The 27,138-nt window shown below is 42.5% G+C and overlaps 2 protein-coding genes across 9 annotated transcripts; one reads left to right on the top strand and one right to left on the bottom strand.

Annotated features, from left to right (window-relative positions):
* The first annotated feature begins 4,372 nt into the window (after positions 1-4,372).
* On the top strand, positions 4,373-23,534 carry LOC117586499 (putative epidermal cell surface receptor). Of its 7 annotated transcripts, none has more exons than XM_034276604.1 (10): positions 4,373-4,811; positions 14,696-15,171; positions 15,913-16,014; positions 18,353-18,641; positions 18,920-19,564; positions 19,639-19,881; positions 20,216-21,265; positions 21,621-22,646; positions 22,850-23,074; positions 23,131-23,534. In XM_034276604.1, exons 1-10 carry the CDS (start codon positions 4,445-4,447, stop codon positions 23,184-23,186), a joined length of 4,479 nt encoding a protein of 1,492 aa, XP_034132495.1. In that variant the 5' UTR covers positions 4,373-4,444; the 3' UTR covers positions 23,187-23,534. The 7 variants fall into 7 exon arrangements, with proteins under 7 accessions (XP_034132495.1, XP_034132493.1, XP_034132492.1 ...); XM_034276602.1 differs by having other exon boundaries at positions 14,696-15,186; XM_034276601.1 differs by having other exon boundaries at positions 14,696-16,014; positions 23,153-23,534.
* A 1,003-nt stretch (positions 23,535-24,537) lies between these two features.
* On the bottom strand, positions 24,538-26,871 carry LOC117586501 (protein SHQ1 homolog). 2 transcript variants are annotated; one of them, XM_034276624.1, is made up of 4 exons: positions 26,499-26,871; positions 26,008-26,428; positions 24,901-25,951; positions 24,538-24,861 (listed from the first exon to the last, which is right to left on the bottom strand). In XM_034276624.1, the coding sequence occupies exons 1-4, from the start codon at positions 26,786-26,788 to the stop codon at positions 24,722-24,724; spliced, it is 1,902 nt and encodes a 633-aa protein (XP_034132515.1). In that variant the 5' UTR covers positions 26,789-26,871; the 3' UTR covers positions 24,538-24,721. The 2 variants fall into 2 exon arrangements, with proteins under 2 accessions (XP_034132515.1, XP_034132514.1); XM_034276623.1 differs by having other exon boundaries at positions 24,538-25,951; positions 26,499-26,870.
* Positions 26,872-27,138: the final 267 nt, after the last annotated feature.

Below are 27,138 nucleotides of genomic sequence, written 5' to 3'. Positions count from 1 at the left end.
AGACTTTAGTGTGAGATTTCATTCGCTGCCATGGCCTTAATTTTGCCAAACTCTCTTAACTTGTATCATCATGAAAATTTCATGTGGAACGCGAATGAAGACATTACCCCGCCACTGCATGTGGAAAAACTTGGCCTCCCTTTTCATGTTACACATGCAATGGCATCCGAAATAAATTCATTTTTGGCGTTTTTATATAATGTCGGAATGAATTTTACAGTTTTTGATTTGGTATTTTGGCTAATTTCGAATTTCTATGTAGATTATACTCTTAATTAATGCCAATTATATTTATTATTGAACAACTTTCGCTGCCCCCCGAGTCCCTCAATATCAAGTTGCATGCGAATAACTAAAAACAAATCACACAAGTATCAGGTTTTCTTTCATCTCCTCTTGTTGGATGGGGGGAAGTGGGTGCTTATGTCTGTGGCAAATTGGTTCAAGTCGTGTGCTGGTGGGGATGCCAAAGGGGGTGCCAATGCCCCCTCTAAAATTGGTCACATTTTGTTGGATGCTGTAAGAGCTTTCGGTGCTGGAGGGCTCCTAACCCTTCACTGACACAAATCAGGTTTGCCTGTAAATCATACTGTCTTTAAGTCTCTTTCTAAGATTGTATCTTGGGATTGCAGCATCGCAGATAATTTTGGAATGGATATTGGGCAAAGTATAGTTAATATTTTATAGTTTTTAATTGATTATTATTATTTTCTCTGCCTGCGCATGATTTCTTGTTTTTGGGAGATGTATAAAACCTGTCCAAAAATTGGGCAGTCATTATTAGAGACCTGGAGGATACCTGCTGCCCCAGTCAAGTATCTAAAACCGTATTGAAATCGAGAAAAGATCCTCAATCTAAGCACCCATTTGATATATTTTGCCCTTCGTTACTGTACTTTTTGGCTGCTTCTTTTCTGCAAACTTAAATATTGCTCCATTCAAAATATGGCAGTGCATAAACTCAAGTTGCAATATTATTATTATCTTTTTTTCTAGTGCTTATTTGTTGTATATTATTGTGCAGCAGCTGCGATAAGGCCTATGCACAGAAGGAAAGACAAACAAACAAAAGCACACAAAACCCAGAGACAATGCAACAGTGGCGGCGGTGGCGGCACTGTTTGTGCAACACCAAAAGCGCATTCATTTCTGAATCGGATTTTTTCGTTGCATTTTAATATATGCAACCACCACAAGGGGAGGGTGAACCGCCAGTATGAGTACGAGTCTAACAAAGGTAACAAAACCAGACTCAACAGACACTCGAATGTTTGCACATTTGATACTCGTATCTTTTGACGTTTGTCGGATTTTGTGAGTTCTTTGAACACACATTTCTTTTGACTGATGGAATATGGAATATTCCATATGGAATATTGGTTAACCAATAAATGTATGACTGCCAGGCAGCCAGCCCCTTGTGGCCATTGATGTGTGCTGACGGTTACTGGGCGCGTCGCATCGTCTCTTCGATGAGGCATTGGATTGATATTTGCATTGATGGCATTTGATGGCTGGCGGTTTGATCAGCGGAATTATTATTTTGGGAGCAGCAGCTCTGCAGATAAACCTTGGGAATTCTTTGGGATTTCGTTATGTGGGTTCATTCGATGGGAAGTGGTATTTCTTGTTGAATGTATTTGAAAGATTTGTATCTATGATGTGGGTTGGGTTCTGTTGGATGCACTGCCTTAAGCTTTTATGTCCCAGATAAACTATTTCAAAATGTGATGTTCCTAAGTAGCCGTGAACCTTAAGCATCTACTGTCCTCCCTCTGCATTATACCAAATGACTTTTGTGATCTTTGCAGAGACCCCAACACACAAAGAAGTAGAAGAAACCGAAACTGTAGGCGTAATCGTACCAATGAATGCCAGACGTTGGGGTTTTTCAATGGGATTGAGACTTTCCCCCCTCCGCAATTGGACAGTTCAAATAATTCGCTGAGTTCACTTGTCAGGCAATTGACAATTGCAAGACTTGGGCCAACAAAAGAGTTGCCTTGCCAAAAACCATAGTCAGAGTCTTTTATGCATCATGGTCGTCTGTCTTGAGCGACTTCTAGAGAGAGAGATAGATAGAGAGAGGAAGGTGGTACACCCACAGATGGCAGACCAACAGACACACCTGATGAGAGTGGGTGAGAGAGCGAGCGTTCAACTATTATGTCAAGCGAAGCTTACGCTCTTTTACGTGCGGAGAGGGATCTATACCTGTTGATCTCCCGCTCTCATAGTCATACCTGCTGATCTCGCTCTCTCATGGCTATACCTGTTGATCTCCCTCTCTCATAGTCATACCTGTTGATCGCTCTCTCTCTCTCTCTCTTTGCTCAGCTGAGCTGAAACTCAACACGGCCATAACCAGTTACCTGTTTGGGCGGTTGGCCCTCCTTCTGCAGACATCTAAACGTGGTCTACACTGCTGTGGTGGAATACCAAAATCACGCTACCATCCCATATCCATGCCAGCGGAGAGATCAGTTGGTGGACGTGCTTCAGACGGAGCGGTTTTGGCCCCGGTGCGAACGTTTTTACAAATATATCTATCTCTCGGTCTGTGTGTGCGTTTCAATCTCTCTCTCTCTCTCTCTTTCTCTCTGGGTCTATAAACGTGGCCAGATAACAGATAACCTTTTGCCGGTTTGGTGCTAATCTTCAGTTCAAGTGATATTTCGTTGGATATTTTCACCGATTTATGCTAATCTCTTGCGGCTTTCTTATTGAACAAACAACAAAAAAAGGCTGCTCTAAACCACACAAGTGAAATATTCAGAGGGGGGGCGGAAGGGAAAGGTGAAGACAGCACACAGCAACATCGATGGACAGAAAAAAACATTCCATTTAAAATACCGAAAACAAGTTTTCTCCCTTTCTCGCCAAGCTATCAACCACCTCTCTTTCACTCTGCGATCTTTCGTTCCCTCTCTTTCTTAACGATCTCTTTCGTCGCGTATTTGCTTTTGTTGTTTGCCTTTTTTTGTTGCCATTTCTACATAAAAGGAGTGAGAGTGAAATGTGAAATGTCAGTGCACACACACACAGGCACAAACCCAGACCCCCCCCCAAGCAACAACCCCAATAACTTTTACAATGACATCATTTGTTTAAGCAACAAAAACTATAACAAATATGTAGCCATAGATATGGTAGCGAATGGTGGCTGTGTCTTAGAATCTGTCTGTCCGCCTTCTGTCTAATTGCCTTTGCAGCAAACTTGGCCAAAAAGGCGTTGGAGTGCATTCTGCGGCTTGCAGCCGTTTTCCCAGTTGTTGTGGCTCTGGCTGCTGCTGCTGCGGCTGAAAACCGGTTCAAATATTTTCGCTATTGCAATTTGGGTCTTAAGTTTTTTTTTTCGTTAAAGCCAATTGCATGAGCATAGTTTCCTTGGAAATTTGTGGGCTTTTGTCTATCTTAGGGTTTCTTGGGTTATTTGCCTAGTTTGTTGTGGCCTTTTTGCACAGTTTTTTGCCAAGTTTTTCATTTGTAGTTGGTGAGAAACAAATATTTTGGCAACAAATTAAAGATATTTATGGGTTTGCCCTTGCCTTACCATTGTTTCGAGAGCTGTAAATCCATCTTAAATATGGTAAATAGGGTTAAATATTCTCAGGTCATCCATCAACTACAGTTTCGAAGACAGTTGTGGTATATTTTTGAATGGAAATGTATGCACAAAGAAAGGTTTGCCTTCTTAGGCAAACAAAAGACTTGAAACACAAACTTGTTTGAGAAATTAAATAGTTGGTTCTCCAATCTACACTTTATTCAATGATGACTAAGCCCAAAATTCGTTTGAAGAACTTCAACTTTGCATTCGTGAAAATCAAACAGTTTCCAAAGAGACTTTATGCAAATAAATTTGCAATAATCATTAATTACTTTATAATGGTTGACAAATGACTAAATGCATAATTCAGCTGAAGTATAAGTTACATTATTTGCTTAGCAAACAGTACAGGAAAACTGAAATATCATTGTAAAGAAATTTCCAAAAGTTGAATATTTTCGCAACTTTCCAAGTAATATTAACCCAAATGTAAGCTCCCAACAAATCACCCAACAAATCACCCAACAAATTGACTGACAAAATATGGCACTTGACATCACACGCAAATCCATTATTGAAGCCGACTTTCAAACGGAAATGACAGCATTTTAGGGGGTTACCAAACCAACAGAAACCGCTACAAAATAAATGTCGTGTAAAGCAAAAAACAAAAAAACCGCGAAAAACGCAAATATAAAAGAAAAGAAAACCAAACAAAACAAAAACCCAATGAGTGCCCTAAAGTTAATGATTGAGACCTTTAACGAAACCATAAAGCAGATACGGATATATAATACTTATTGCGAATCTCATTTTTTATAGAAAATCATTAAAAATTAACAATAATAAAAAAATAAAAACAAGTGCAAACGTGTGAAAAAATAAAGTTGAAAAATGCAAACGTGTAGAAGAAGAAAAGCCGGAGGCGATACGGCCACGATCTTGTGGCGGAGACTGTGTCTGGCCAGTCTCTTGGGATTATTGCTGCTTGGCATTCAAATTGAGCATGCCGCGTCTGCGCCTGCAGGCGAGGATGATGCAGCAGCAGCAGCAACGGCCACAACGACCATGCCACCACCACCTATGGATGCCACAACAATCTCCAACACAGCAGAAACAACAATTGGCGTAGAACAAAGCAGCATTGGCAGCACCAGTACCAGTACCAGTACCAGTCCCAGCAGTATCACTGAGGAAACGGATAGTTCAACGACTTCAAGCACTACAGAAACGTACAACAAATTGAATGCGGCCGATGCTGGTGAGTTATACAAAATTCAAAAGCCATGAAAATTATAGATGCCGGTAAAACGCGACGATGGCGATGACGTTGTCTAGGCCTCCTGATCGTTTGCCAGACACTTTAATCTCATCTTACTTAGGCTCTGGGACTGACTCTCTGGGCCGTAATCAAATTTCATTCTCTGAGCCACCAATTAACGGCCAGGCCTCCTCACATCGTGAGCCAGTGCGTGGCGTGTCTTGTGTGTGTGCTTCCCGGCCGGCATGGCCCTGCCCTGCCCTGCCACCAATTACGTTTCGATCTGTAAGACATTTCTCCATAATTATTTCGGATTCGCTTAAATGGAGCGAACCAAACGAAATTTTGTGTTGCTTTGGGATTAATCATTGGTAGAATATTTGTATTTGTTGCTACAAGTTATTTCCTGTTGAATTACTTAGTTAATTGTTCGGCATATCAAAGAGAAATTTTTGAGAAAATCTGATCATCTTCTGACCTGAAGCTAAAAGGCAGATATTTCCAGTTTGTTGAAGCTTGAAATGGGAAAGTATCATAATAATTTAAGTATTTCTTCAGAGATGGAGAAAATGAAATTTTAATGTGTGTGTATAACCGAAGGCTCTTGCTCTTATTTATCCACATTCCAACACGTTTTACATCTGCAGAAGAAGAAGGAACTTTTCTCTGGTTAATCAATCATTAAAAGAATATTTTAAATATTTTAAAATATGAATAGATAATTGAAAAAAATATGCATAGCCTTAGACCCAAAGGAAAATCATTTTAATATTTATTAAACCACTTTTACAAACCAATAACTCTATTCAAGAATATATAAGATGAGAAATTGTATTTATAATGGGACATTCGCTTACATTTAACATTCCGACGCGTTTTGAGATAATCTTTCGAGCCAAGAACTTTTCCAGATCAAAAGTGAAAGGCTCCATTCCTCCGAGTACTCGTGAATAGTCTAAACCAATCAAGTTTTTCTTATACAGAAAATGAGGTTACCAGTTTAATTGTTTCGGTTCTTTGTGGCCACCATGTTATAATTAGCTGGAGTGTAGTTTTTTTTCGGTTTAATGTCAGATGCACTTCAAAAGCGACACGTTGAGAGCGACATGGCTCATAAAAGAAACTTCAATTTGTTGTATTTTTTCCATTGTTGTTTTAGGTTTTCTTACTTCTCATCTTGTTGGTCCATTGATGACTCGATAAAATGAGGCCGAAGAGGTGGCCCACACACAGATATCAGATCTGTTTCAGCTTAGAAAGGTGGAAACACTCGATGTTGTAAGGTTGTGAGCCCTAAATGCCAAGGGAATAACTAATAAGATTTTGGGACTAGACCTCCACAATTCACTCAATTTATATGCAAATTTGAGAATTGAAATGACTCATGATCTTAACCTACGTACAGTCGAAAAATTCATTTGTTTTAGCTTCAGGGATTTTTGGGAGTGGAATTTCTTTATCGCGGGGGCTAATTATAAAAAGATGTACCAAGACAAATTAACAAGAAACATAAATTCAGCAATTAGTCATTTGGTTTTTGGGTTTGAAACACCCACAAACTATGCAAAGACACCACACCTGACGAGCAGCCTCGGGATGTTCCATTGATGTTCCCCCTACCGAGGAGAGTGGCTTCATTAATTAGTCAGAAAGTGGGCAGCCAGCCAACAGATTAAGGTCTTGCGTTATGTAAATATATATCTAAAAATACAAATCAATTATTGAGCAAGACTTTGGACAGTTGCAAAACGGGTTTGTGTGTTATAGTTGCAGCCAGTGGATACAAGTCTTTCAGTCTTTAAAGTGTCAATGGATCAAGCAATTACATGTATAAATTTAAATATATATTCTATAGGCAAAAGCTGTTTGTCCGAATGATTCATCCACGCATCGCCTGCAGCCCAAGCGGATGGAAAATCTATAAGTTTCCATATTTGAAAACAGCTTGGCCTCTGACTGTAGGCGTGCACTACAACAATTTACATTGAACTTAAAAAAGCTCCTGCGGTAACTCAGAATCACCAATAAATAAAATCTATACAATTTTTTTGAATATATTTCATTATTTTCCTATCAGTAGTTGCTTGTTGCATGGATTTTCCCCCAGTTAATGCTAAAGCCATTAGTAATCTCTTTTCACTGTTTGTCAGACAGCCAACTAGTTTGTGAAAAAAACCCCAGTCCAAAGCCTATACCGAAACTAGAGGCCGGTAAATTGTTTGCTAACTAAGGAAAATCGACACATAGTCCGGCTCGAGCGACTTTAATGAGTTGGAAAATTGCAGAGCACGGTGGCTGGTGTACTTGAAAGTCTAGTATATAAATCATTTATGTTAATTTTCCGCTGTGCGGTTGTTCCCAATTGATCATTGAGTGCAAAAATTATGGCCTTCCATTGAACAAATTCCTATTGAGCAATTTTCAATGCTTTGGCAATGCAAGTCAGGGCCCTGCACTCAATATGGTGTTGCCAAAAATAAATACAAGCAAGGTCCCTCTCTTGCAAAATGTACTTATATATTTGTATAAAAAACACGATACTGAACGACCTCAATTACCAGACTTACTTTCTTCAAGGGAAAATCTCCAGACCAGGCATACAGCTTGGCATAAACAAATAATCATAAATTATAAACGAAAAGTGCTGAGGTGACCTGCTATTATGTGGACCTACCTGTTGATGGTTTATTATTTTTACAAATCATAGGAAAAGGGAAATTTACATATTTGCAGCACGATAGTCGTGAATTTTGAGAGAGGAAGTTGTCGGAGTCAACATTTCAGCGAAAACATCAAGTTTTGCATGAATGAAATATGCCCCAAGTTGCCATGGAGATGAGATGATGCCTCCACAAGTTTGTTGCCTCAGTCTTTTGTTTGTGCATGGACTCTCATGGGAGTTCTCCCTCTTTCTGTTGATTTGTTGTGTGTGGTTTTTTATTGTTTATTTTCTGTCTGCGTCACTGAGAAATTCTGCAGAAAAAGCCAGGCAGGCAGGCAGGCAGACAGGCAGACAAGACTTTTGTTTTCGTCGGAGTTTTCAAGGATACAAGTTTTGTTGTCAGAGTGCAGAGTGTGAGAAATATGCCAGAGATATACTCTGTAGAGGGTGTGGCCCGAACCCCAGTCATTGGTGCGATGCGTGTCTCACTGTACCTTTCGCTTTGGTGGGGTTCATGCTCGATTAGCTGGCAAAAATTTGGTCTGGCGACCCGCTATAATGAACCGATAAGTAAAAGTAGCTTACAGAAAAGAGACTTTTCAACAAGCTACACCACAATGTCCAAATGTGTGGAGTGACAGATACAACAGCAACAGCAACATCAACACCATCAGCTGAAAACTGTTGTTAATTGTTGGCCGTTATTATTACTATTATAACTATTATTATTATTATTATGGAGTTGTACTCCACACACACAAACACATCATCGTTAGAGAGGGAGATGCGTGAAAGTGCAGACAGAGTCAACAATTAACATTTTGGCCATAAATATGGCTTACAAAAACTTCGAACTTTAGTGTCAACAACAACACACAAAAAAAGTGAACTTTGAGTGGGATTACCATGGATTGGCTTTGGCTTCGGGTGCTTTCTCCCAATCACAAAGCTTAAAAGAAACTCTTCAAATTCGAATAGAATCAAACGGGTTGCACAAGTGAAAACCAGCCCTGGCAGGCCGGCCTCAATCTCAATCTCAGTCTCATTTCTATTTATGTCAGGGGCGCAAATCAAAATGCATAAATAAGCAAAGTAAAATTAAGTACAATTGTAACTCGTTTGAAATATGCATTAGGCAATGGCATCAATTCCACTTAGAGCACACCAGTATCATGCAATTCCTCTGCTACCAGCGGGGTCTAGACATGCGTCTTGGCTGTCTTGCATTTTTTTGAATTAGATAATTTTTTATTCTATAAAAAATGTTTTTTTTTTCTCATACGAGTGGGAAAAATGTAGCACAGAAAGCCAATGTGCGGCTAATTAATGCATTTTAATTGCACATACTTTTGTGGCTCAGTGTCTGCGTTGTGTGTGTGTATATGTGGGTATAATGCTGCAATTAAGTGTGTCATTGAACGGTGCAGAGATACAGATACTGAGGAGCAAGAAAGAGAACGAACGCCTAACAGGAAGTGCCGCCAGGCTTCGACTGGGAGAAAGATAATTAAGAATGAACATTAATTTAATTATATGTTATGAATATTTTTCTACTGTTACTCGTAGGTGATTTGAGACATATATAAATGGGAGGAAACAGTCGTGTTATATAATGATAGGGTAGAGAGTGAGAGGAATCGGAAGCAAATCGTTTTGGTTTTATGGGTTTAAAGAACTTTTAAGCTAGATTGGATTGTGAACGGTTTTCATTGGTGTTCTTTCTTGATAAGCTTGGAAATTGAATGGGAACTAGGAACTGGGGCTCAAACATGATAATCCCATGCTTTTCCCCCATGCTTTTGCTAGTCTCTAATGCTCTCAGCATTTTCTTACTGATCCATGTTCCCCTATGTAAAAAATTCCCTTTATACCCCATGTTATATGATTCAAACTTCAAACTCATTTGCTATTGTGTGAGTTTCGCTTGCCCGTGCCATTCAATTGACCTTCAATTTGCAAACGCACTTGCCATCACACCACAAAAGTTACAGAGCAAGTCAGCTCAGCTAGTGAGCAAAACCTCTCACATGGCTAACTCCAATTCCAATTCCAATTCGATTTCATGGCCGGCCAAACAACTCGCATTCACTTGGCTAAAGACTCTGTCCGTCTGTCTGTCTGCCTGACTGTGCGGTGTCATTCCATTGAGATCAGATACAGAGACAGAGTCACTGCTACTACAACTCGCCACAATAGTTATACAAACGTTAAGGGGCTTTAGTGTTTAGTTTTTCATATTTCTGCTAGAGGTCTTTGTCTTGGCTTTAACAGTACTCCACTCCAACCACTAAATGGACAATGACACGAGCCTCATCGTCGCAGCATTTGAAACGTGTTTCTTGTGTTTTTTTTCTGATTTGCCGTCATAGCATTAGATACGATCCGCCCTCTCATAGATACTATGTACACCCTCTGCAGCTCCCCCTACCTTTTTGTACCAGGTCAAACTGCATTTTTGTTGTTGTCAGATGCACATGAACTTTCGAGTTGAAAAAGGTCAAATGCTATGTTATGTTGGGAAATAATTTTGCTTTGACTTGTCTTCCCCTTTTCGCTGGTTTCTCTTCCGTTTTTGTGTGGGTTTTAATGGTGTCGAGTGGAGTTCTATCCTATCAGAAATACCTGAATGAATGGCCGCTGGGCATTCGTCTGCTCTGCCTTTCCACCGGGCACTCTTTTTATGTCATTAGCCAGATAGAAAGGCCGATAAAATGCCTCTTATTTGGGTTAAAAACATAGTCGGTCAACTGCAATTGAGATACAAATTTATGATATAATGCCTTGTACTTGGTAGACTTTTGTGGGATTCTTTTGTTGTAAAATAAAACGGGGCTTAAATGCGTCAAAAAAGTGTAAATGATCCAGCAGATGGCTAAAGACTGATGGCTCTATCAAAGTATAGTAACATTTAAGAACAATAATAATTACAGAATGATTTCCTTAAGATTTCCTTCGTACATCTTTATCTGTTACTTCTGCGTCCATTCCGCCATTCACTAGCTCATCACATCTCAACCATATCCAACATTCAGTATTGAAATTTAACACTTGGTTTCACAAATTTCCATACACGACTTTTTTGTGTTATCATCTTCATGGACAAAAGCCACCACAATGAAATTTTATTAACATCAGCGCAAAATTTCTAAAGCAAATACAATGAAAAAACCTCCAAACTCTGGTTTTAATTAAACCCAAAAAAAAGATAATCAAAATTAACACCCAAGAGTAGTGGGGGGAAAAAAAAATGAAACTGCAGGCAACATCCAAAAAAATTGCGTAATCAATTTCGAATTTGTTTATAATTCGAAGTCAAAACCGGATCGACAGCTGCATAATACCATTCGGATATACATATGTATATACATCGTAGTATATACGTATATATATATATTATGGATTCATGACACACTCTCAGGCATGACCGTTACATTGCCCAAAAAAATAAACAGAAACAAAAATGGTCAGACCTTTCCCCCCTTCTCCTATTTTTACCCTTTTCCGATCGGTGGGGCCGCTCCGTTTTGTTGACACTTTTTGCGCGTTACAAAACGCGGGCAATAGTGTGGGGAATGTAGGAAGGTGGGACGGAATGGAGGGAGTGGTGTGTGCGTAAGAGGTGTGGGGCACATGGGGAAGGCTCATTAGGCAGGTTTCATTATGAAGCTCTGCTTCCGGTTGGCTGCGCCGCAGCCCCAGAGCTCAAACATCAAACAAATCTATAGATACGGAAATTGGGGGAAAAAAAGAATACGAGTGCGGGAAGTACGGGGTCAGTTAATGAACAGTTTAAGAATGTTTATAAATGGAATATTATACCTTTTGTATGCATAACACCTGAAGCTGAAAGACAAGTACAACCACAGTTTTAACCACTTTTTTTTTTAAGTTAAGGATGAGTAATAAATTCTTTAATTTTCTTTAGAGAATTTCAATGCCAAGCAAGACAGCTAGGAATTGCAAAGCTTCCAAATGCCTTCTCCCATGGCTTTTCTCATTTATCTTCTTTATTCTCTTATTCTGCAATCATTTTTATCGCCTTTGCAGCTGTTCAATTGACCAAGAAACCCTTATTGTCTTTTCAACTCTAACGTATACTTTGGGCCATCATCAAGTCTAGATCAAGACCATTAACAACAACAACAACAGAACAGCAACAATCCCACCCAACAAAGACATCCGGTTAGCATTGCAACGCTTCATGGCAGCTTGTCAATTCTAAGCACATCACTTATGTTTACTCGTAGTAGTAGAGCCCCAAACTCCCCCTCTATCTATAGGTACTATAGGAGGGTATAAAACGATCTCCCACTCCTTTGGCTGTCCGATCATTTGTTTGCTTGTGTGAGCCGCAGAACGTGCGGCGACTTAGAAAAACCGCAAATGAGTGTTGGACAGGCATTTTTGCATTTTTCTGCATAAGTGCTTTGGTCTTGTGGTGGTTGGTTGTGGCATTCATTGTTGTATGCATATACCGACGTAGTCGTACCTTTATATATCATAATCAAGACTGGCTGACCGGCTTAGCTTAGGCTTAGTCATAAACTATGCTAAACCAAAAACCCATTTTGCATGGCCAACATCCAGGGAGAAAAAAATGTATAAGAGATGCAGAAACTCAAGTTCGTTTTCTTAGTCTTTTGTATGGTACATGCAGGAGGCAGAAAAAGAGACTTGCATAACGGAAAGACCACCAAACAAGTCCCCCATCTATGCGGAATACATAAGGGACATACATACATATATTCTAGAATGTATTTGTGTACAAAATAAATTGAAGGTGCCTTGGCTGGCTTTAACGAGTGCCGAGTGAAAAATGAAAATCAATGACAGTAAAAGACAAATTGTGCGCCAAGTAAAAACAGACAAAACAAAAGGAGCCAGGCCACAAGAAACTTCGAACAGTTGGCGTATTATAAACGGCTAACCGTGACAACAGACCCAAACAGAACAGAACAGTCAACAGTAGAGCCAAGAACTGCAATAGCAGCTCCCTAGCTGGAGCTGGAGTTGGAGTTTGGAGTTGGAGCTATGGCTGGAGGCTGCCACAAAGGTAAAGGCAACATCAACAGCAACAGCAGCATAACGAACTGAAATTCAAGGTTCATGTCAGTAACCCTATGAGTTCTGGTCTCTCTCTCTGTCTCTATCTCTCTCCGTTCGACACAACAATAAAAGCAACAGCTAAAACATAAAACACACACATAAAGATCTGTTCTGTCTATATATTGTAGAAGTCGGCTGGGGTCTCTTTCTCTTACTCTTTTCTCTCTCTCTCTCTCTCTCTCTCTTTCTCTCTGTGGGCTAACGAACTGTTCGGGAGTTCTTGAACGTTTTGTTTATACCCTTACTTATTGGTGGGGGAAAATAGACATCCATTTTGGGATTGAAAAATGGAAGGAGATTTAATTTTATAGAACAGAGAAGTGTGACTCATTTTTGATAGAATTTGTTGACCCTTTGCTTGAATATTTGTTAGGCACTCCAGCCGATTCCTATAGAAAAATGTGTGATGAACATTTTTCCATTTGTCGCCTGTTCCATTCACTTACCCTGAACCACTCTTTCATTAGTTTTCTCTTCTGTAGAACCATCATTTAGAGCATTCCCCCTTCGTTCTGTGTAAGTTCCCTACTCTCAACGTTTTTTAGCGCTAAATTGGCGTCCGTTGCATGCTGACTTCGACTCTGTGTTTTGAGTCTGACTCTGACTCTGACTGACTGCCTCCAAGCGTATATTTTGTACCTTTTTCTTATTGGAGCGACGACAACTGGGGTCTAGGGACCGCTTTAATGCTTATTACCACGCATGCATGACAGTCCCAGTCGCCAGCCGCCAGCCGGCAGTCGCCATTCTCTCCCCCAACCACCTACACTCCAGGGCCCCTCTCTTGGGCCCGTCTAGGCGTAGGACTTGACTGGATAAATGCTGTCCCCATGGGGTAGAGCACACAGAGAGATCGTCAGCGGGTGTTTCCTGTCCCCTCTTCACAAATGAAAGAGAAGTACGTCATGAGTCAGCGGAGTAAACGTGTGGTACATGTACACATGTACATATGGATGCTATATGGTTGGAAAGGCTTATTTACTTTTACCATTCGACTCAAGTCCGCAATGATGGGGTGTTTGATGCAAATGTTTGAGGAAAATTGCAGGCTGCAAATCATTTTGAGTTATTACTGAAAATGGTCTGAAAAATGCAAATGGAAATTCAGGAAATTCTTAAAGCCATTTAAGAGCTATCAAACATAATTATGTTCACTTTTAATAAATATTGATTGACTTAATAACGGAAAAATGTGAATAGAACTCTGATGGATGGCTTCCCACACTTAATTTTGATCTGAATACCCTTTTAGAAGTGCCACAATTATCGCTGATGTTCAAGTTCAAGTACCAATTAATGAATTGACTGTTTAATTGAATGTTTTTGTGGTCAGAAGCAAACTTAATTCGCTACAGAAGCCACAGGGCAAGAGACAAGTGTTTTTGGGCCTCCACTAAGGTCAGCATTTATTTATGACATGAATGCCCGAATATAAATGTAATTATATAAGAAAAGATGGAAGAGAAACACACACGGAAAATAACATCTTTGGCAGAGGCCTCAAAGCGCTTTACAAGTCAAAGAAAAAAAAACCAAAAAAAAAAGAAACCCAAAGAGAAACAAGAATTATATCATAAAAGATGTGGCTGGGCTGATATTTTGGTTTGGGGCTTGTCCCTACACTGAAGCTTCCAAGAATGGACGACCATCGGATGATTCAGAAGGCAGCCAACAGTCAGGCAGACGTAGCTTAATGAATACCTTGCAGATTTTGAGGAATTGATGCTGCTTGAAAGATGCTTGGGGTTCGGCCGGTTCGTTGTGTGGCAAAATTGAAAAAAAAAGAACGCGAGACAAGAACCGCGAGACGAGAATTGAGAACTGAAAACAGAAATTACCTTTCAATGATGGCATGGCCAATGCGGAATTGCGGATGATGTGGTTGATGATGATGATGATGGTACGCGTGAGATATTTCCAATACGATTTGCCATATTTCCGCTAGAATTGCTCAAGAAAAGTTCTGTTTTTTTTCTGTTTCCATTCAGTTACCGTAAATGTGGGACAAAGTCTTAAGAGTTTATTTACCCCATTGGGGAGGGATGAGTCAGTTATCCAAGAAGACTTATTTCCTCAGAAGATGCTAATGCTATTCCTTTTTCTTTTCCTTTTGCAGAGATGACCACAACATTGCCAACAATTGTCAGCAACAGCAGCGCTCTGCCCACAGCTGCTGTGGATACAATGAGCAGTTCCTCTGTGAGTTCCACCAGCATTGAGCCCATCACTTCGACAGAGCCCACAACAACGCCGCGACAGGAGAGCGAAGGACCCGAACAGCATTTGATCTTCTCGCACACGGAGGGCGATCAGACCCACATCCAGCACATACCCCTGAGGGATGAGCATGCGGAGAACAGTGGAGCTGATGCCACCACCGAGGCACTGAAGGATCCACACGAAGATCAATTGCTAAATCAAATATCCAATGAGAATGATGATGTGGTCAAGGATCTGAATAATTTCCGACATCCGGCGACACTGATCACGGCCAGCAACAGCAACAGCGAGGAGAGCAGTGACTCCTCAGCGAATGCCAGTGAAAATGAAAGCGAAAAGACAGATGAAACAACAACAACCAGCACAACAACAACAAGAACAACAACAAAAGCAACCAGTACACCGACAACAGAGGCAACAGTGCAACAGAATGAGCGCGAAGAGGATCCCTATCATGTGCATATACTGTCCGAGAATCATGATCGCCTGGCCGAACACGAAGATTATCAAATGCTTTCGACCAGCACCGAGGAGTCCTCGTCCTCGTCATCTTCATCGTCATCATCAGAGCCAGCTACAACCACTACAACCACAGAGAGCAGCTCTGATGCTGGTATTATTGTCAGTGTGGAGAACAAGGCTACGGCCGAGCCAGCCACATCCACCGAGGGTACGACGAGTACAAGCACAACCACATCGCGAGCACGCGCCATGCATATGAATGAGGAGACAGAAATCGATGCGGCGGCTGCCACCACAATCATGCCACCGCCAGACAACGAATCGTCGTCGGGTGCAGTGATTAACATTGTTGAAGGACAACACATGAAGCAAGAGGAGGAGTCGGAGAGCAGCAGCAGCAGCACCAGTACAACCACCAGCACAACGCCAGCCACCACAACGACCGAGGAGCCATCGCCATTTGTTGCCTTTGCCGGCGAGGGACGATCAGCGGGCGGTGCTGGCGATGATGATGTGGAGGAGCTCTTCCTGCATCGCAATGCCACAACGCATGAGCAGCTCATGGATCTCAGTGATGTCAGCATGGATGAGGAACCCAAAGAGAGTAGCAGTAGCACCAGTAGCACCTCATCTACAACCACAACATCCACGACAACTGTTCAACCGGAAACGGAAATGCCCAAAATCGTAGAAATCACCGCCAGCGGGGATACAATGCAGCGCGAATGTTTGGCCAACAGCAAGACCTACAAGGTTAGTACACTCTCAAATAGAAAATAAAATATGCAGAAAGAAGTTTGATGGCGTAGAGAAAGCGCACAACGCCTCCACTCGTGTTCATTCCTTATTGTCTGGCTGCCACCAGCCCACTTCCTGGCACGCAACTCCAATTGGAGCTTATCGTCACCCTGCAGATTGCATAATGGCCAACAAGTTTTTTTTTTTGGCACTGCTGCCGCTCATAATGAAACCGGTCAGAGCACTGGGCTCCATATTCCAGACTCAGCCTCACTCTCAATCCCCAATGCAGCTGTTGCAATGCACTCCAAACAAAATAAAACTAAAAAAAAAACACTCTTTCGGTGAGCCGCTGTCGCTGTTCGACCAAGCAGCAATTATGCAAAAATTTGCGCACCTTAAAATTCAAAAGAGGGAAAAATGTAGAAACAAAACACAACACAAAACGAGCAAGGAAAATTCCAGAAAATTGCTGGCTTGTGATTGATGTTGACATCGCCTTTGTGGTTTTGGCCAAAGGCGGTAGATACAAACGCCAGTTCGAGATCCGAAAGGGAGATACAATCCCAAACACTGCCCATAGTCAGACAGATGCAAAACCAATCCAGACCCCTTCCCTTTTAGAAACCAGGAATCCAAGCAATCATCTCAACAATGTGTAAATTGCTGGCATTTCAAATAAATTACTATGTAAATGATTTGCAATTAGAACTATTTTGTTAAACAATGCATAGAGTTGTTGAGCGTTTTCTTGCATCTCAAATAATTCATCTAATTAACAGCCAACGAGCATTTTCAATCATTTCCAACACGCCTTTGTGCGTCTGTCCAACTGTGACGTGTTCATCAAACATTGCACTCGGCCACAGAGTGAGGCACGGAATGGCTACCAATCATGAACGCTACTCATGGCTTACATCGGATGTAGATATAAGTATAAAAAATATATATAGTGCAGTTGGTGCAATGCCTGCAGCTGGGCTACTGACCAAAACCCAACCCACTTTTCTGAGATGGAGCCTGTGCCTGCTCTTGGGCCAGAGTCTGGAGTGTTGATTTTGCTTTAATTAAACGAGCGTTTGGCTTTTCTTTTTCAAGTACTCTTAACAATAGAGGGGTATAGAGATATTTTATGCCACTTTGAGTATCGGTTTGTGTTTAAAGATACAAATTTCTTCGCCATCGAAGGGCACTACTTTCCAAGGGATTTAAGAAATGTTTGCAATCTTTAAATATATTTTATTTAATTTCCATTATTACTAGCACCTATAATTTCCGCTAAAAGAGTATTCCCTCTTCATTATTTCAGCCTCTCTCTCTTTAACTCAATTTTTTTTCTTAATCTTTTAAATTGTTTGTGTTGTCGTTTTCATAACCGAGTTTGCGGTTCGCGTTCGATATGAAATCATTTTTGCTTTCACTTTTAATGAATTGTGGCCGGTAGACACGACCCTCCTCTTTTATCTCCTCCCCTGCCACGCCAGCCACCAGCCACCAGCCACTTCTCCTGTAAATATTTCTTATAAATTGCCATCGATTGGCGGACACGTGCAACATGCCAAGCCGCATGCCACGAATGTTTTTCAAGTGAGCAGGCAGGCACAAAGAGAAAATTACAGAAACAGAAAAAATGGTTTAATAAAGAAATTGCACAGTTTAACTGATATTTTAGTTAAGATTTGCTGTGGTTTTTTAATGTGGCAAAGGGGGTGTTTTTATGAGCCCGAGGCCCCAAAAGTTCACAAGAATAGTGCTCATTAGCCAACATAAGAGCAGGGGGCAGGGGCACACACCATAAAATGCTTTTGGGCGTGAATTTGCGCACCTGAGAGTCATATAAATAGCTGGGAGAACACAGAACCCTAGTTCCCGGACGTTTAATTAAAAGAACAAACGACGGCCTTAAGTGTTTTCCCGCTAAAACAAAAGACTTAAGACACGAACTTGTGTGTCTGAGAGTGCGTGGGCATCGCATTTGGCTGAAGTAGAATCGGATGACATATTTGGTTATTGGAGCACTCCATACGGAGAGCAGGAAATTTCAGCTCATGATTGCCTTGAGTCAACAGCCGGATGATTGATGATCAGCCACTCCAAAAACTTATGCCACAAATTGACGTAATTTCTGTGCAAATAGCTTTCCCAGAGTACACGAAAAGTGGCAGCAACGTGAGAGAGAGGGAACTGGCACAGTAGGTCGATCTTCAGTCATTTCCCTAAATAAATGATGATGGAAGAACCAGGGAAAGAAAGGAAGAAATTGTATTATATTTTGATTGAATGAGAATATTTCTAGAATTATATTCCCAAAACTGTGCTATTTATATTCTAAATAAATTCGTTTATTTTCCAGCATGGCGACACCATGGAAAGGGAATGCGATGAGCGTTGCATCTGCAATCGCGGCGACTGGATGTGTGAGCCACGTTGCAAGGGCCTCAGCTATCCCCGTGGCAGCCAGCGCAGCATGGCCAATCCCAACTGCAGAGAGCGTGTGGTGGAGGAGGATGAATGCTGTCGAATGATGGAATGCAATGAACCTTTGCTAGAGCCCACTGTGGCCATATCCGAGGGCGCAGCACCTGCAGCAGCAGCCGGAGTGGAGGAGGAAGCCACAACCATTTCCAGCAACGATGATGAAGGTGAGTTTTCCCATTAATCATTAGACAAAGACTTTGAGCAAGCTGAAGCTGAAGCTGAAGTTGTAGCTTTTGATGTGGCTTTATTTGTGGCTTTTACTTGTCGATCCTTTTGGCCCAAAGCTTTTTAACATGCTGTATGTTCTCTATGCATTCCATAAAACGTGCCTCGTGCCTCGTGCCTCATGCCACACCACAACACATACCACACCGCACACACTCGACTCGACTGCATTCTACCCCCTCCACCCACCCATTGCATTGCCACTGCACCCACATAGCCACGCCCAAGCCGAAGAATGATTGCCAGTACATGGGAGGCGTCTATAAGTTCCGCGAACGTCTGGAGATTGCCTGCGATCAGATCTGCCACTGTGCCGAGGGTGGAGTGATGGACTGCCGTCCCCGCTGCCCGGAGCGGAATCACACTCGGGCGGACAAGTGTGTGTATGTGAAGGATCCCAAGGATGTGTGCTGCCAGCTGGAGCTGTGCGATGTCACCCTGGACGACCATGAGCAGCCGCAGACGTCGCCACAGAACAGTGTGAATGAGGATTCGGAGGAGGAGCACCACCTGGAGCATGTCTATGGGCTGCAGGAGCAGGCGAGAGATGCGGGAGGCGCCTTATCTGGCTGCACCTTCAAGGGCTCCCAGTACGAGGTGGGCCAGCAGTTCCGCGATGGCTGCGAGCAGTTGTGCATCTGCAATGAGCAGGGCATACACTGTGCCAAGGTGGAGTGCCCCTCGAACTTTGGATTGGATGTCCAAGATCCGCACTGCATCCGCTGGGAGCCGGTGCCGGCCGACTTCAAGCCCATTCCTCCGAGCTGCTGTCCGGAGAGCATGCGCTGCGTGGACAATGGCACCTGCACCTACAAGGGATTGCAGTTCGATAACTGGGCACCGATTCCCGCGAATCTTTCAGGTAACGTTCGCACATCCCTTTCATTCCCTTCACATGGTCGCCTCATGCCACACTTTGGTTCTCCCTGCGTTTAGGTTGCGATCAGCATTGCTATTGCGAGAATGGTCGTGTGGAGTGCCGACCAGCGTGTCCGCCAGTGTTGGCATTGCCGCCCGCGGATCTGCCCTGCCATCCGGCACAGGCACGTCTCCTGCCCATACCCGATGACGAGTGCTGCAAGCAATGGAGCTGTGCACCGTTGGTGCCCAAACTAGGTGCCGCCGGGCAGGAGGAGTCACCCGAAGAATCCTCCACACAATCCACAGGCATCTCCAATGGTAAATAGATTCTGCATGACTTGAGATTAATTCTTTTCCTTTTCTGGGGAACCTGCATGCAATACAGAAACGATTTTCCCATTTTCATATTCATTTGTTTGAGCTTTGCATTTTCAATTCAATTTTATTGGAAATGAATTAACTATTTGAGCTTTTTTCTGCTGCCTAACTGTATATCTTTTCGCTATTTATCTGCCTTCTGTTTCTTGCATTTGAAATGCTATTTAATTTCGTTTTTACTATACCTTTTTGATCATCAATTCAATTATAAATATATTCACGCTATGCATTTTGTAAATAATCAAACAACATTCAACATGCAACAAAATAACAGAAACCACAACGACAGCGACGACCACGACAAGTACAACAACCACTGGCAAAATGCCGCCACAGAAGAAACCCTCAGCGGCAGCTGCCTTCTATCCCACATTGGATGGCAAGCCACCAAAGTCCACTGGAGGCGGTCTGGGCATCTTTGAGAAGACAGAGAAGAGCCATGAGAAGGGCCATGAAAAAGGACACAAAAAGGTGCAACACCAACACCAACAGCAGCAACAGCAACAGCAACAGCAACAGCAACAAGAGGAGCAGGAGCAAAAGCAGCATCAGCAACAGCAGCACCAGAACGATGTCATCTTCGATGATCGTGAGGGACACTTGCAGCAGAATGGGGGCTTTCTGCCCTTCCAATTTGGTCAACAGCATCCGCACCAGCAGCACCTGGGACCTTTTGGCTTCTACAATCCCGTGAAGCCTGTCTATGAGGACTACAATCCCTATGAGCCGTACGACATTAATCCCAATGGAACGCCCCAGGGCAAGCCGCCACCAGTGCCCACTAGTCAATCGGATTTGTTCAATATACTGGGAGCAGAACAGCCAGGACATCCAGGGCATCCAAATCATAGTGGACATCCCGCACAGACCCAAAAGGACAATCATAATCTGCCCTCCCAAGTGAGAATCGAACAGATTCTGCAGCATTTGCAGCAGACCGTGCCCGGAGGACCACCATCACAACAGCAGCAACAGAATTCCCAACAGCAGCAGCTGCAGAATCCTGCACATTATGTGCCCATTGTGCACAGTGGATTGCCGCCACCACCGCCAGCCCATGGCATTGCCATTGTCGATGGCCAGCCCGTGGCATACGAGAGTTATCCGGTGATACCAGGCCTGGGAGTGCCGCCAACAGCAATCCATCAACAGCAGCAGCAACAGAAGCAACAGCAACAAAAGCAACAACAACAGGCCACAATTCTGCCCAGCTCCAGCACCATTTCAGGATTGTCTACCCAAGCCAGTGAGCATAGTCTGCACCACAATCAGGAGAAGCTAACGAAGCAGCAGCAGCAGCAACAGCAGCCGCAATCCAATCCAGGTTGAACCTACAAAATATTCTATAGCTACAAAACACTCTTAGATCTCTACAACAGCCACAACAGAACACTGCGACAGGGTTTTTACTGTACTAACTGCCGACCCACACACACTCAAACAAACACACACAAAGAAACTGTACTACACACATAAATTCATAAAGTTCATATAGATCACCCATAGATCCATTCATCATTGTCTTGCTTTTTACGCTAATCTGAAATTTGAGCGATTTTCCAAGCCAAAATTCGTTAATTATTTTTCGGGGCAAACCAAATACTAATCTTTCATAATTAATTAATCACTGAAAACTAACCGAAGCTTGTTATATTTCCACAAAACAAAAACACAAAAAGGCAATAGCAAACTCCAGCCAGACATTGAAGTTCATACTTTGGAGGCTCTGGATGCGCGCACCATTCACATTGTCTTCACTGTACCCGAGGTCTATGTGAATCTCCATGGACGCATTGAGTTGCGGTACACGAATGGACCCAGCAATGATACCTCCACGTGGGAGCAACAGATCTTTGCACCGCCAGAGGATCTGCTGGCCACCTCGCAGATGGAATTCGATTTGAACTATCTGGAGCCCAATTCCCTGTACAAAGTGAAGATCACATTGATCCTCAGGGATCTCAACTCGCAGCCATCGAGCACTGTGCATGTGGTGAAGCTGCCAGCGGAGCGCACCATCACACCACCTCCACCATTCACCGACTACCGACCGGACTTCCAGGACATCTTCAAGACCGTGGAGGATGCCGAGTTGAATGTCAGCGAAACGAACGCCACGTGGCTGCAGTTGACATGGAAGAAGCTCGGCGACGAGCAGATGGAGTATGTGGATGGAGTGCAGCTGCGCTACAAGGAGCTCACGGGCATGATCTACTCCTCATCCCCGCTGATACACCGCACCCTCACCAGCTACACCATCCAGAATCTGCAGCCGGACACGGGCTATGAGATTGGCCTTTACTACATTCCCCTGGCCGGTCATGGGGCAGAACTGCGTGCCGGACACATGATCAAGGTGCGCACAGCGCCCAAGATCGATGTCTATGGCTTCGATGTGACCGTGAATGTCACCAAGGTGAAGACCCAGAGTGTAGAGATCTCCTGGAATGGTGTTCCCTATCCGGAGGACAAGTTCGTGCACATCTATCGGGCCATCTACCAGAGCGATGCTGGCAAGGAGGACTCTAGCGTCTTCAAGGTGGCCAAGCGGGACAGCACCACAGGCACTCTCATCATGGACCTCAAACCGGGCACCAAGTACCGCCTCTGGCTGGAGATGTATCTGACGAATGGCAATACCAAGAAGAGCAACGTAGTTAACTTTATCACGAAGCCAGGAGGACCAGCCACACCAGGCAAGACGGGTAAGAGTCGACAGCGGAATATCTATAAGAAGAATTATGATTAGACATTTAAATTCATTTTCAAGTCTTGCAATTTTTTGAAAGGATTTATTTGGGTTTCAAGATATTTGGTAAAAGAAAAGAAAAGCCTTCGTCCTGTTTAAGTTTTAAATCTCAACCGTTTATCTCATCTTGATACTAATGGCTTTCCTTTGTTATTATAGGAAAACTCCTTACAGCAGGCACAGATCAGCCTGTGGGCGACTATTATGGTCCCCTGGTTGTGGTCTCTGTGATCGCCGCATTGGCCATTATGTCCACGCTGGCCCTTCTCCTCATCATCACCCGAAGGCGAGTCCATCAAACGGCATCGATTACACCACCACGCAAAAGCGATGCTGCCTATGATAATCCCTCATACAAAGTGGAGATCCAACAGGAGACTATGAGTGAGTACATGAGCGAAAGAAAACCAATTCAATCTATACGAATTTGCAATAAAAAGTACTTAAAACCCCTCCTTCCAGATCTGTAACTCACGAATCTGCCAAAAACATTTAGTTCTAAAACAGATTCTTGTAAATATTTAAAGAAAAAAAAAAAGCAAAACGAAGGATGAAATAACTAAGGAAAAAGTAATGGAAAAACTCAAACTCAGTGTCAGTAAAAAAGTAAACGATGGAAAGAAAAAGAGAAAATAATTTTCTTAATCCGGCGCAAGATCAGTAAAAAAATTGTCCCAAATGTGGAATTCGGCCGCCATGTTGTATGTAGTGTTTAAGTAATCTACACAATTTTTTGTTAAACAATTTGTGACTTGTGTATATAGAGAGAGAGTGAGACAAGCAAGAAGGATAGACACCCAATGGAAGAACTAATTGATTAAAAACTCCACACACAAAAAAAATATAGAAACCCGGGCGCATTAATTCTTCTAGCGATTTCGAAATGCATACGAGTTTAGTTAGTTTAACTTGTAAATTTTAGCTTTACACATATCTTAATTTAAAGGCGCCTCATTCTCATACATCTGTGGAGTGGAGTGGATTCAACACAATTAAATCAGCAACTAAAAGAACCGAATCCACGACAGCAAAGCGATGATGCGTTTTTCAATTAACAGTCCATAAATATTTAAAAGTAGCTTGTAAAAAACACTTAAAGAGATATGCATATACTCGTATGTATGTATGAATAAATAAAGAAAAAAATAATAAAAACTTATTAAAAAAAAGCAAGTGTTTTTGTTTCAAGAACCACAAATTAATGAAATAAAATTCCAAGTGAGTACAACTTCCTTATATCGCAATTAAAATTACATTGTCCTGCATTTATTACAAAAATATATCGTATATTTTATTAATAGAATTTAGCTGTGTGTTCTTCCTGACCGTTTATGACATTTCTAGACATTTATACAACTTTAACTTTAAGCTTTTTGCATGACTTTCGCCCATTTCTTAGTATTTTTTTTTACTTTACATTTAATTTCCATACATTTTGGTTTTTCCATAATTTCATTTATTTTCTTTTTGCTTGCAGCACCAACAATATCAATATCGTATCGTATATCTATATATGTTTGTAGATATATCTATATATATATGTTTTTGTATATATACAAAATGCACAACTAGATTTCGCGTTTGTTTTTTGTTTTTTAGAATTCAAAATTCAAATATTTGTTACACTAAATGCTAAAGTTCTTTGTATTCTTGTTTACGTGTTAAATATAGACAAAAGTTATTGTAGAGCAAAGGAAAAAGGATATTTGAAACACTCTTGCTCATTTTGGCATAAACAAATCTTTGAGTTTGCTTTTTGTTTTCTTTTGATATATAAATTATTGTACAATTAAAATGTAAGTGTAGACATTTTTTTAATTTCTTGTTTTTTTTTGTTTTGTGTTGTATTTTTACAGTATTTCTTTGCTTTGTTTCTTTCTATTTTGTATTTAGCTTTTATGTTTTTTAAATGTTAAAAGTAATCACTGTTTAGCCTCCTTTCTTTGACATTAAGTTGGTTGTGTGTGTGTGTGGTGTGTGGTTGCATTTCGTTTCGTGGGGGATGCAGGATGAAGAATGCAGGACATGTGTCTACTTGGTGCTGGTGGTGCTGATGCTATTGCTGGCAGCCGTCTCGCTGTTGCTGCACTGTTCGATGACGCTGTTACCCTCCGCCTCGCTGCTGGTTGTGGTCGATGAGGCAGTGTCCTCATTATCATCATCCACACCGCCTTCTTCATCATCATCATCATCATCCTCGTCATCCTCATCATCATCCTCGTCGTCCTCGTCGTCATCGTTGTCGTCGTCCGGCACATAGACCGCCTCATTCTCAATCAAACGCATGTCCATGTCCATGCTGTCGAATGAATCGGTTATGACACTATCATCATCAGTCGTTGTCTCATCCTCCTGCCCGGACGTATCGTTGTCCAGATCCATGTCATCATCGCCGCTCTGTCCCTGCTGCAGCGATGGTGACTCCCCGCCGGCGGTCAGACGCATCTCCTGCATCAGCTCCTGGATCAATTCAGTCTCTATTTCGGTGACGCCCAGATTCAAGTGCTTCTTGGTCACATCCATCAGCACATTCTTCACATTGCGGGCCAGCAGGCGCAAATGCTCATCGCTGCACACATTCGGATTGGTCACATAGCGTATGTAGTCCTCCAGGTAGTGAGTGTTGAAGCTCTCTCGGCACGGCTCACCGCTGGCAAACTGCTGGTGCGTCAGCAAAAGCTGATTAATTAGCCAGTTCCTGCCGCCCTTCAGCACCTCGATGGCATCTCGCACGCACTGGCGCCCGAGCTCAAAGTTACGGAACAGCGGATAGGTTATGGCACGGCGTAGGAAGGCCACTAGGACATCCCTGTAGTTGTCAAACTGCTCGTAGTAGCAGAACAGAGGGCACAGAATGCTGCGCGTCCAGGCCGACTCGCAGGTGGGATCGTTATTGGTAGTCCGCACATCGTAGCAAATGGCCAGCATAATGCTAATCAGGCCACAGTCGATCTCCTTTTGCCTTAGCCTCTCCAAGGGGCTATCTTGATCAGCGGGATCCTCGTCCTTCTGCTGTTTCTGCAAAGCCTCTCGACTGAGATTGTGCAGCAGACGGGCCTGCTCTTGGGTCATGGAAGTTTCGAAGATTTTGGGCTTGAAGCGCAGGGGATTCTGATGCCCGGACGGAACCTGCAGCTCCACAAAGTTCATTTTGTATTGATCGCGCGAGAAGCGTTTCATTTCGTCGACAACACGATCCTGCCGACGCTGAATGGGGCTAAGGCGATGGGGCTCCAATACACGGCAAGTGGATTTATCCACCTTAAGGGAAAGGAGAGATTAAGTTCAGATTTTAGATAAATTTCTACTCTACTTACATCGCTAATCTCCGGCGGTCCACTGTATTTGCTGGCATACCCATAGCCAAAATTATTTGTTAACTTGTAGATACGCTCTCTTCCCTCGAGCTGCAATTGGCACTGATCGGTGATGCGTTTGAGTTTCCATTCCTGAACAAGGGGCTCTTTGTCTGGCAGATACATGGCATCGGCCATTGTGGGCAGCCGCAAGAAGGTGGCAATGTACTCCTTGCGCACGTTCTTTGGTTTCGGGGCGTCGCCAATGCTAGAGGAGGCTCCGCCTCTTCCCCCTCCTCCTCCTGATGAACCATCTCGAGTGGTGGCCGCTGTGGCAGGCGGCAGGCAGCGTAGGCATAGCTGGTAATGATTATCCTCTGGATTGAATTTTATCAGCAATGTTTTCAGCTCTCGCAAATCAAATGTGCGTCGGCTGTGGAATCTGTTGAAATACAAAGGAAATGCCATACATACATATACACGATATGGATAATGGTTGGATAATGACTCACTTGTACAGCTTGACATCGGCAAAAAAGTACAAATCATGCGAGTCAATGAATATATCGCAATTCCTTATGCGATCCACATGTAATTCCTCCGATCCACACCCCTCACCCCCCTGTGGCAAAACAACCAAGACCCCGCGCCCAGGCTCCGTTTCTGCTGCTTCAGCCTCTGCTGGTGCTGCTGCTTCTGCTGGTGTGGGCGAGTGGAATGGCTTTTCCCTGGCATGGGGGTGTGGTATCACAAGGGTGCACGTGTTCTCCTGATAGCTGTGTGTGATCTGTCCATATAACATCTTTTTATTTTAAAGCGTTTAACTACGTTTTAACTACTGTTTTTAGTGTAATTTTATTTATTTTAATGACCAGTCTGCCCGTATACGAGAACATAAAAAATGGCACAAATCGCAAAAATGCTTGATTTCAATTTGAACTCAGCCCGAAAAGTACCCAAGAAAATACTACAAATCGTGGTATTTTTAAGATACAGCTTTCGAAAAAAGTCATATCCAGTATTATTATACACATTTTTTCTCAAGCGGTACCGCTTTTACCGTTTATTAAATATCTTTTATTGAATGTATTTAATAGAAAAAAGAGGATAGAGTCAAGAATCTTCCATACTCATACAGACATAAGCATGCCA

This window comes from Drosophila guanche, unplaced genomic scaffold, assembly GCF_900245975.1.
Source record: "Drosophila guanche unplaced genomic scaffold, DGUA_6, whole genome shotgun sequence".
In the NCBI taxonomy this organism is placed as follows: Eukaryota; Metazoa; Arthropoda; class Insecta; order Diptera; family Drosophilidae; genus Drosophila; species Drosophila guanche.
The sequence above is the reverse complement of the archived record's forward strand: the minus strand, read 5'-3'. Positions and strand labels throughout refer to the sequence as shown.